General features: G+C 44.3%; 1 protein-coding gene across 7 annotated transcripts in view; it reads right to left on the bottom strand.

Annotated features, from left to right (window-relative positions):
- TANC2 (tetratricopeptide repeat, ankyrin repeat and coiled-coil containing 2) overlaps positions 1 to 12,071 on the bottom strand; it is an 848,255-nt gene that overhangs the window by 261,111 nt on the left and 575,073 nt on the right. For all 7 annotated transcript variants that reach the window (XM_019523590.1, XM_019523591.1, XM_019523592.1 and 4 more), the window contains one exon: positions 1,100 to 1,225. In XM_019523590.1, the coding sequence (XP_019379135.1) occupies positions 1,100 to 1,225 (126 nt within the window). The remainder of the gene's footprint in view (positions 1 to 1,099; positions 1,226 to 12,071) is intronic.

The raw sequence follows: 12,071 nt of genomic DNA, 5'->3' as shown, positions 1-12,071 counted from the left end.
CCCACCCTGCTGCCACTCCTCAGCCCCTCCCCCCTTGCTGTTGCTAGGTGCTGATTCTGGCCAGGCTAGTCCTGCGCCCCACTGTCAGTGCTGCAGCACTGCCCCTTGACACATTGTCAATGTCCCCACGTGTCACCTATGCCCCCCACCAATACACTTACCTGCAGGCAGCTGCAGAAGCTGCTCTCTTCCCTGCTCCTGCAGCCATGTGTGTGTGCATGCACATGCATGCATGTCACACCCCCTGCCTCCGATTGCCTTCTCCCCCCACCCTCCTCCCTCCAGCTCCAAGCAGCTCCTTGAAAGCTGGAACTCTAACAGCTGCAAAGGGAAAACTGTGGTTTCCTGCTTCAAAGGGGAAAATCCACGATTTTTTCCTTTAAAGTGGAAAATCTGTATTTTTCTGTGGGGAACAGAAAACCCAGATCCCTGCTGGTTATCTATCTGAAATACAATTCAAAACTCAGGCATCTTTTTTCATGCATGCTCTTTCAACTAAGTTAGTCTATGGGTGAAAAATGAATCTGTAACAATGCCGCCTTTTTTGCAAGCAGTGCTTGCTGAAATGCAAACAAGCCAAAACCCAGTAAAAGGATAAACTCAGGCAAGTACACTGTGGTGTGGATCACATCTTTATAACCTACCAGCATACAATTTTGCAAACTGAATAGACATCAAAGTTGACATATTTGCTTTTTAAGCAAACATTGTAACAAGAAGAAACCCAGAAAGGTTACTTTAGCACTGCTTCCCCACAGCTCCTTTTGCACTGTTCATCAGTGTCTTCAGAACAGTGGGCCAGCTACTGACAAACTACTATCATCTAAAGAGATCAGTACTCAAGTCTGTTATGACAGCTTCTCTCACGTTTGCCTTTCCCCTCTTATTTGACAATGCTAGGAGGAAATATGCTGCAAATCAAAGGAAGCCACCGCAGCTCCAAGTGGCAAGACAGCACTTCATGTGTATAAAACATGAAACTTAATCTGATTCAACCACTCACACCAAGAAAACACATGAATTGAGGAGGAGTAGGGGCATCATGGACACCACTGGCAACCACTTCTTATGGCGCACAGTTTCTCCATCTGGAGCTTACCTCTTAAATCCTGTTGTGTGCGGGCACCTGCCATGCTCTGCCGAGGCATTCGGAGGGATGTGCGTAGGGGTGTGTGCCTCTGCTCATCCAGGTAAGCTAGATCTTCTAAGTGGGCTGAGCTGGTGGCTGCCAAGAGAAAGCAAACAGCTAAATCAGATCTGGCTCCAAGTTCTAGTATTTTTGTTCATATAGTTTTCTTTTTTAAACAAAACACCTACATTTATAACTATATTAAATCAACACAGCTGAGATGAAGTAAGCATAGAAATGATATTATGGATTACTACTTTCAACTTGACATGCCATAAATCCTAGGGTGGACAAAAATCCAAGTGTAAAATATTATTTGAGAAGCTTTATTCAAATTGCTTAGGCATGGAAAAAATTGTGCGTTTCCTTCCTGCTCTTAGGTTCTTAAAGGTAGAAATTACAAGTAATATGGATAGCTTGTCCATGAAGCAAGTTCAGAAAGACAGGACACAGTAATTTCACACAGCTAGGAATAAGGAGATGTGGAAACATTCCCAACACATTTTACACTGGCTTAGTTTCCTGATGTTGTTCATCAGTGAAAAAGACAAAGAGAAAAGGAGATACTTATACCTGTCAACCCTCTTCTGTTGAAAAAAATATAATTTAATTGCTTAGGGACGAAGTTTAATAAAGATCATCAATCACTTGCCATATCAAAAGGAATTTAACAATGACAGTTAAGTGAATTGCAACAAATCTCTTCATGAATCATTTTAGATCAACTCAGTTTGGACACTGATATCTATCTATTCGGACAGGTAGAATGACTTACAGAAATATAATACCCCAACAGGCAGGCAAAAAGACATACAAAAGATAAAAAGAAGAGACTTTCTGTTCTAAAAAAGCTGTTACTATACAAACATCATCTGTGCATGATAGAACTTTGTTCCTCTAATAATACATGATTAATTGGTAGCAATGGATTGCTCTTTGTTGAAAGCACCACCCTTATGTGAATATAAATAGAAATGTCCTGTATTACTTGTCAGTTTTTGAAAGGTCAGGGATAGATTTTCAAGTAATACAGAGCAAATTATTTTATTCCTTCCAATCTGAAATTAAGGACTAAAAATTGAGTGACACACCACCAGTTGGCAGATGCACTACAAGTGCTTGGGCTACTTCTGCAGGGACTATGCTACAGGCAAAACTTCCATGTGGGATCAAAACAAGTAACTTCTACGTAGGATGCATTAAATAGCTTAAAGGATACATTCATCCTGAGTTTGAAAAATACTTATCTTTGGATCAGATGGCCTCAGGGATTACTTTGATTACATCTGGTATGCTTTATCAAAATTGTGACATTTAATATGCCCATTTCAATGATTGATTCTTTAAGTGTTATTTTTTATTCAGACACCTAATGATTGAAAATATTTATAAACAGGAGTTTTAGTACCAGAGGGGAATGGAAAGCAGGTTCCCACTGACACGTTGCAGTAAGTGAGCAATATATCACAAGCTATTTCAAATCAACAGAGACAAATGGTTTCCTTAGCAGAAAAAAATGTAGCGCATACCAGAAAGAGAAATGATGATGAGCATCTTTTGTAAAATATAAAATTTATTGTGATATTCTAATAGTAATCACGAAGCCTCATAACAGTGAGACTGGCTGAACAGAGAGGAAGGTGGGAAGCCTATAGAAACCCCTACCTGTAAAGCCTATAAGGGCTGGAAGACGGGAAATACCTCTAAGGAGGATTATACATCACTGGCCCATACCTGCAGGGAGCGGACCAGAAAAGCCAAGGCCAAAACTGAGCTCAAAATGGCTGGACAATAAAAAGTCCTTAATCAGCCACGTGGGAAGTCAAAAGAGAAATAAGGGCAACATTGGACCTCTGCTGAACCAAATGAAATGCACCCAAGAGTGCTAAAAGAGTTAGCTGATATCATAGTGTGACCAATGGCGATATCTGAGAACTCATGGTGCTCAGGAGAGATTCCCTGAAGACTGGAAGAGGGCCAATGTGGTGCCTATCTTTAAGAAAGGAAGGTAGATCCAGGAAACTACAGACCAATCAGTTTGACCTCAATTCCTGGAAAGATCACAGGAAAAATTAATAAAGAATTAATTAACAACAGGCTAACAGAAGGCATCATCCTGAGAGACAGCCAACACGGCTTCATTATGGGTAGGTCGTGCTTGACCAACCTCATCTCCTTTTGTGACCAGGTGACATGTCACCTGGAGAGGGGAAGAAAGGCTGATGTAATCTATTTGGATTTCAAAAAAGCCTTTGATTTGGTCTCCCATGATGTTCTCATGACAAAATTGGGGAACTGTAGCCTCGACAACCTTACAGTTTGATCACTGGGGAACTAGCTCCATGGTCGGACCCAGAGAGTGATAGTTAATGGAACCGAGTCACCATGGCACATAGTAACCAGTGGCGTCCCTCACGGTTCAGTACTTGGTCCAGTACTCTTTAGCATATTCATAAATGACCTGGATGCGGGTGTCAGAAGTAGACGGGCTAAGTCTGCAGATGACACCAAATTATGGGGAAGCGTGGTCTCATTAGAGGATAGGCTGGGGATTCAGGCTGACTTGGACAGGCTTGCAAAGTGGTTGGATCAGAACCTGATGAATTTCAACATAGAGAAATGCAAGGTGCTCCACCGTGGGAGAAAGAACCCACATCATGTTTATAGGCTCAGCAATGCTATGCTTGCTAGCACCATGACTGAAAGAGACTTGGGGATCATGACTGACCACAAGATGAACAAGAGCCACCAGTGTGTTGCTGCAGCCAGCAAAGCAAACAAAACTCTGGCTTGCATCTACCAATGCACCTCAAGCAAGACCCAGGAACTCATCCTCCCGTTTTACTCTGACGAAGTCAATGGTCACAAACTGCTGGAAGACCATTTTAGACTGGACATAAGGAAAAACTTCCTTACTGTCCAAGTCTCCAGAGTATGGAATAGACTCTCCCCAGAAGTGGTGCAAGCACCTACTCTGGACGTGTTCAAGAAGCTTTTGGACGATTATCTTGCTGGGGTCATCTAACCCCAGCTGACTTCCTGCCCTTTGGGCAGGGGGCTGGACCCGATGATCTCACGAGGTCCCTTCCAGCCCTAATGTTTATGAAATCTATGACATAAATAATGCTACCATAGGACAGTACTTGTGTTTACAAGTACTAATTAACAGGGGAGTTAATTAGTTTACTGTGGCCTAATAGATCCACATTTGTAGATGCTGAGACTGTACTGCACAGCTAATTAAGCAACTCCACAGTAAAAGTATCCTGTAGATGTGCCCGGTACTAAGGTCAGAATCTCACATTGGACTGAAATCCAAATGCAGTTAGCCATTTATTTTTATTTTTTCCTTCCAGTTTAGAATAAAAGGCACCTGTACCCAGGCTCTGAGTACCCTGCCTTTTATCTAAAATTACAAAACCAAAATGCAATGTGACCAACTTACCCTTCTACCAAGCAGAAGCACACCAGGAAATACCAACATCCATATACACCACAGTACACGTCAACTGTTTTTCACTCTTCAAAGGCCAGGTAAGAAGGCCACTTGTGCATAGTGAGGTATATACATCCCTGTTGCACTGGCATAGGAGGTGCATGCGGGTGCATGTGTACCCCCTGAGACTGGCCATCACTGACGATGCCAGTGGCACCTGCGGGCAGTTGCCACTCGCCACCCTCCCCCCCGACTGTCAACACCACTCTGGCCACATGCAGCCAGTCCCGTTTGGCCCACCTTTGCCACCAATGTCAATGTGGCCACCTGTGGGTGGTCCTCGCTGCTACATCCTGCCACCAACACCACTACCTGCAGGCGGTTGCTGTGCCCCCCCAGCCTTGGGAGGCATGAGGAGTTCATGCCTGGTCAAGTGAACTGAGTCACTTTTGTTCAGATTTAATTATCAGCAACAAGGCATTGAAACACTTCCCTCACCTTGGCAATCTGTCTCTAAAATGACACCAATCAACTGGCCCTAAGCCTCACTCTAGACAACATGAACTGTCCCCTCAAGAGGAGGCAGCCAGCTTGGCTGAGGGGCTGCAGCTGTGTGCAGGCTCCCGAGGAGTCAAGAATCACAGCAGGCAGAACCAGAGGAAGGTGTGGAAGAGAAGCACCTGAATGGGAAATGCTGGGCTATGAGAGGGGACAAGCCTGCTATGGGAAGGTTAGAGCCACAGGGGAACCCCCCCAAGTGTATAGGATACCAAGATTTATCTGGTTTATTTGTTTTATTTGTTAAAAGACTGTATATTACTGAGGAATGCTGAAAGGTGCCCCAGGGAGCTAAAGCCATCCAGTTTAAAAGACTTTATCACTGGGGGACGCTGAGAGACAAAGGGGGAACAAAAGCCTGGTTGAAGAGGCCCTGAGGTAGTGGCCTGCTACAGGCTCAGCCATCAATCATTAGAATGAACCCTGATGCAGTGCTAAAATTGATGGAGGGGCTGTAGCAGCAACAGGCTTTACAACAGCAGCAGCAGGTCCAGCAAAGGATGCAAAAGGAACAGCAACACTTTATGCTCCTGTTGCTAGAACAGGTAAAGCCTTGAAAGGGGGTGGGGGACCTCAGGTTCAGATGGATGCAGGGAGCACACTTATGAAAAGGGAGGCGGATGATTTAGTTGGTGATGGTCCTGCTTTGAGCAGGGGGTTGGACTAGATGACTCCCTGAGGTCCCTTCCAATCCCAATTTTCTATTATTCTATGGCAACCCCAAAGATTTCTTAGAGACTTTTGAGTAGGTGGTCAGTGAGGCCGCGTGATTAGGGAGCTATTAAGTTACAGCCCTACCAAAATAGTGATGCTGAGGCTGCCTATCAGGCCCTGGAGCTGATCCCACACCCACCTATGACACCATGAAGTCACTCATTTTTGACTGCATGGGACTTGTGAAGAAGGCCTACAGGCAGCAGTTCCAAGGGGAGCCATTAGACCCACATTCTTAGCTTCAAACAGTGGCCTTAAGGATTTGTGCAACCAGAGGCTGAAACCAGAAACTAACTCTACCTCAGAAATTGTGGGACTGCTGACCTGAGAGCATTTTAGACTGATCCTGCCAGTGGGGGCTCAGGAATGGATTTGTAGACACTGAATGGCCTAATAGATCCACAGGGCATCCTGGGATGTGATGGCCTTCATCTCTCTTCAAAAGGTAAGAGTCTGTTCTCTTACAGGTTGGCTGATCTCCTATGTAGGGCTTTAAACTAGGTTCACTGGGGGATGGGGATGCAGAGGACAAAGAGATCCTAGAATCAGCGAGCCACAAGCCACACGCTGGATCAGCCCAGGTAAGTACTAAGGGCCCCAACAGGCATCAGGACAGGGGGGTACCAAGGGCACCCACTGAGGGCCTTAAATGTCTCTACACTAATGCTAGGAGCATGAGGAATAAGCAGGAGGAACTTGCACTCCTGCTTGGAAGCAATTACTTCGACCTGGTTGGGCTAACTGAGACCTGGTGCGACCCTACTCATGATTGGGCAGTAAGCATTGTGGGCTATAGGTTGTAGAGACATGCAACGGGGGGTATTGGTCTCTACAGTACACTTCTTCTATAATCAAGATGGGATCAGAGGGAGGGGCAAATTGAGGAACTGTGGGTTAGAATACAAGAGGGTTGGGGGGAAAGAGACTTGGTAGTGGGGGTCTACTACAGACCTTCACACCAGGAGGATGAGCTAGACATGCAATTTTCAAGGCAGCTCTTAGAGGCTGTACACTCAAGGGGCATGGTTGTCATGGGTGACATAAACTAACCTGACATCTGCTGGGAGGAGCAGTCTAACTAACCTATATCTAACTGCTCATGTAGGTTCTTAACCTGCATACAGGACCTTCACCTAATGCAGGAGGTATACAGTCCTACTAGGGGAAATGCCTTGCTGGACTTAATGCTCGCTACAGGGGATGACCTGGTGGGGGTTCTGCAGGTACAAGATAACCTAGGGGATAGTGGCCATCAACTGATGGAATTCACTTTCTGGCCTAGAGTGGGAAAAGTAACAAGCAGGGCAGAAGTGCTAGACTTCAGAAAGGCTAACTTCACTGTGCTCAGGAGAGTAGTTAGTGAGGCACTGAAGATCAAGAGCATTGGCGAAATGGGAGTCCAAGAAGAGCGGTTGTTCCTCAAGGGAGCAATTCTTTGGGCACCGAAGGAGACTATCCCATTTCCAAAATTGGGCGAAGGAGCTAAGAAACCCTCTTGGCTGAACAGAGAAATCCAGGAAAGCCTAGGTGCAAAGAAAGAGGCACACAGGCTGTGGAAGCAGGGGGTAGCTACCAAAGAGGAGTATGCAGATAAAAATAATGCAAACAATTCTATATCTACCAGTCCTAGGGTTCACAGACTCAAGGTACGTCTGGCCAGTAGGGTTGTGTGAAGCAGGCCCTATTTGATTCAGATTCGGCCCAAATCAGGGACAGTGATTTGATTAATTGATTTGGATCACTGCCCCTGATTCGAGTCGGCCAAATCCGAATCTGAAGATTCTATGCCAATTCAGAGAATCAGTGATTCGGACATAGAAACAGCTTTAAAAGTTTTTTCTACATACCTCGAGGTACCAGCATGGCTTGTGAATGCTGCAATGCTGGGGTGGATGAAGCGTCCCACAGGAGTGGGGGGGGAGGGGAGGGCGGGCCCTCCACGTGCTCAGTGGCGAACCCAGAAGTGGACTGGAAGTACTTCTGGTCCACTTCTGGGTCTGCTGGGGAATGCATTGGGAGGCCCCTCCCCTGCCTCAGTGATAGGCTGCAGGGGGGCCACGGGTGCCCCCCCCAACCCAGGAGGCACCAGTTGCTGAGCTGGGGTGGGAGGCCCTGTGTGCTCCCTGGCAGACCCAGAAGTGGACCAGAAGTGCTTCTTGGTCCACTTCCAGGTCTGCTGCTGAGCATGCTGGGGAGCCCCCCACACTTCTGTGGGACACTCCATGTGCCCCAGCATCTCAGCATTCACAAGCCACCTGCTAGCTAGAGGTATGTAGGGAAAATATTTAAAACTATGTCTATGCTTGAATCTCCAAATCTTTCCAAATCTCTCTGAATCGAGTTGGAGGATTCCGATTCGATTCAGAGAGATTAAAGGGTCCTCTGATTCAATTCAGATTCGGAGATTTGACCACTGAATTGGGCCGAATCTCTGCTGATTGAAATCAGAGACTGAAGCTTCGCACAGCTCTACTGGCCAGTATATGAGCTTCACTCTGAGGCTCTCTCGAGTGTCAGATGTAAGCAGATTGGAGGTTGGAGGCTGAGGCCCTCCTCTTTCCCTGCTGTGGGGTGAGTGAGACGGCTGGTAGTGTGCTCTCTGTCCATGGTGGCCTCAGGTTCCCCTCTCAGGGACCCTTCGCTTCTCTGAAATCCCTCCTTTTGTATTCTTTTCCCCATTCTGATGACTCTTCATCTCTGGGCTCATTGATTGGTCTCACTGTGGTCATCATACTGTCCACGTTCTGTCCTGTCAGTGTATTCTTTTGTTTCACAAACCCATCACATGCATGCTTCATAATTTTGGCTTTTTCCAGTTTTCTTCTAATTTGGTCTGTTTTCCAAAGCTGGAAATCTTAAGTGCCCTGCAGTTGGTCACCGTGACCTGGCCAACATGGCAGAGTCCCTTATCAATTTCCTAGACTGTGTGTCTGCTTGCTGCTTGCCCATGTCAGACACAGTGGGCCTTGAAGGAAACGTTTGTCACAAACAGGCTTTTAGAAATCGATTAACCCTTGCCATTGCCCTGGACCATTATTTTCATGCCATGTCTACTTTACCTACAAGCAAATTCCCAAAAGCAAACCTCTGAATACCATTTTCTAGCCATCAACATTTCTGCAAGAGAAGTTGTGTGAAATGTATACATTTTAATGGATGCCAAAGTAAAGGGGAACTTTGAGGTATATCTTCCAGTCACACCATCTGGGAGGATTAGGCAGATTGGCACTATCACCAGGTAGCTTTAGCCACAACAGGGTTTAGAGGCACTACTTTATATGCAAAGTCTTCTTTCAACTGGAATATAAACATAATTGCTGGCTTTGTTCTTTTTCAGTTAATCATCTCCACAATGCCTATTGATCATACAGGAATGGAAATCATACTGCTTGCTATTCAGACTTTTTACTATTTTGTTTGGATCTGAGACTGCCTATTTAATGTGTTCATTATTATTATAATTTTATGGCATTATGGTGGTCTCAGTGGGATAAGTGAATGATAAAAACCAAATTATTACAATTTGAATGATCTCATTTATTTATTTAGTAATTAAGTAAATAAATAAAACAAAATTACTATTTTGAACTAAAATTGTTGATTAAATGATTCTTCTATGGATTTTCTGTGCAGGTTTGCCAAATGAATCTTTTGAAACTCAAATATTTAGAGCCAGCTCTTTTAAGTCCAAGTCCAAGGCTTCAAAGGCAAGAGAACATATTTTCTCTTTCTTGCTTAGCACAGGATGGGACGAATGCATTCAATGAGGAAGGTGGCACATCAACACTAATAGGAAAAACTTTTGTATACAACACTAAGTTCAAATATGGAATGCTTTACTATAGAAGGTTGTTGTGGTCAGGAATTTAGCAAGATCTGAGGACTGATATGATTACGGTCAATTTTTTAAAGATATAAAACTTCATGATTTGGGGTTTAAGCTGATCACTAACTATTGGTGGTTAAAATCAGTCTTTCATGAGAGTGAATTCTCCCACTTCTGCTGCTAGATGATTTCTTGCACCTTTGCTGGAGAAAGCATACTGGCCTAGACTGGTAGTGTTCAACCTTCCAGCCCTGTGGTAGGGTTGATCTGTAGGGTGAATCTGTAGGTACAATCTGGCAGGCCAGCTTGGCCCCATGTGTCAGATTTGGCCATGGCCTAACTCGATGCACTGGATCTGGCTGCAGAGCAACTCCATATCCCAATATGTGGGGCTTCCCATGGGTCCAGAAATTTGGCAGTGGGGAAACAGTGGCAGCATTAATGGCCATGGTTCTGGAAGCTATGTCAATTAATGCTGCCACTGCTCTCCACTACTGAATTTCTGGACCCAGGGGGAGCCTTACTGGCTGGATGACACAGCCTTACGCACTGGATTCAGCTCACAGGCTGGAGGCTGAGTACCACTGGCCTGGACAAATTATAGTGTTGATACAATATCGTAATTCTTACTCTATGCTAGAGCTCTTAATCCAAGAAGAAACAGAAGGAAAAATCACACTAGCAAAACTGTATCTGTTTTCTATAACTTCGTTCTTGCAAATGATAGAGCCATTTTTAAAGAAACTTTCCTAAACGTAATGGCTGGAGGTAGAACTCAAGCATGCAAGATTTCATTTTGAATGATTTAGAATCTTGTAAAGTTATAAAAAGGGAATTCAAATGGAAAATACTAGAGAAAATTAAACATTAAAAAAATGCAGACAAAAGTTTAATAATTGGGCTGAAAAAGGGAGAAAAGAGTTAAAATGATAAGAAAATAACATTTTTAGGCAGTTTTTCCTAAATTATGAAAAAATGCCTCTCTCCTTTTTGCTTCTACACTCCTATAGAGTTTACTAAAAGATCAAACCCTTCATTGAAAAGAAGATTAATGTATGCCAACATGATGCGATTCCAAAGGACCTGATTTACAATGCCGGGAAGTTATTTATTCCAAACACTTTAACTTATACAGAGGGTTCTTCATACCACTCAGTCACTTACAGATGACTTTTAAGTTCGCAGACATGTATTTTACATCAACTTCCAGGCAGCATACATGAGCCTGAACATTCAAAAGGGGCCTGGGAAGAATTAGATATCAGTCCTTCAAGGGAATGTCTGTGCTCCAATCACAAGTATGACAGCAGTGTGCCTAGACATGATAAATTAGCTCTAACGTAGCCAGCTCGATTGACACACTTCAGGACAGGTGTTAAAACCCACCTGGGACTCTGGCTATTAGTTAGGTAGTTGACATGGGAGTCTATGTTACCACGGATTCACTGTTACTGGTACCCAAGTTAGCTAGACTAAAACTGGCTTTGGTGTACCCAAATTTGCTGCTATCACACCTCTAAGTACAGTATAGATGTTCCTCATGTGGAAATGAGAACAAGACCCTTAATGCGTAATATTTTCTTTGCAAATAATATTCACTTTGTTTGCTCTCCAGGCACTGAGATAAAAATCAAACCAACTGAATATACTAGAACCCATTAGTCCATTTAGAATATGCTAAATGACCAAACCAAAAACATCAACCCTAAATGCTCTTCAAAGCATTTAGAAAAGAACAATTCTGGCAAAGGAGATCGGTTATTTCAGAGTCTGAATGCTTTGCTTCTATGTTTGTGAATTATACCTCAGTAAGGTTGTGCAGATCATTACCTTAAGGATTTCCAAACATATCTTCTGCACTCGAATGGGAGCTATTAATGCATTACAGAGGGTGAATCTACACGAGCACATTACTGCACATTAGACTAATCTAATGCACAGTAAAGCATTATCATCTATATGTGCACCACTATTAGTGTGCAGTTGATTAATATAAAGCATATTGGGTAGTACTGACAGATACAGGTACTACCTGATGGAGCTTTACATTAATGTGCACATGTAGATGCTGACAAATTGCTCCCAGTCATAGAATCATAGAAGTCGGGTCGGAAGGGACCTTGTAGATCTTCAAGTCCGACCCCCTGCCTGGGCGGGAGAAAAATTGGACTCAAATGAGTCCAGCCAGGTAGGCATCAAGCCTCTTCTTAAAGATCCCCAGGGTAGGAGCCAGCACCACTTCCCTTGGAAGTTGGTTCCAGCTCCTAGCCGCCCTAACTGTGAAGTAGTTCTTGCGGATGTCTAATCTAAACCTACCCTCCAATAATTTGTGTCCATTGTTCCTTGTCATGCCGGGGGGCGCTAGGGGAAACAGTCTCCCCCCAAAACCCTTCTGGTCCCCCCCCCCC

Source organism: Gavialis gangeticus, unplaced genomic scaffold (genome assembly GCF_001723915.1).
Source record: "Gavialis gangeticus isolate Ggan-Ray unplaced genomic scaffold, GavGan_comp1, whole genome shotgun sequence".
NCBI classification, from domain to species: Eukaryota; Metazoa; Chordata; order Crocodylia; family Gavialidae; genus Gavialis; species Gavialis gangeticus.
Note: the sequence above shows the minus strand (reverse complement) of the source record. Positions and strands in the feature narration are given on the sequence as shown.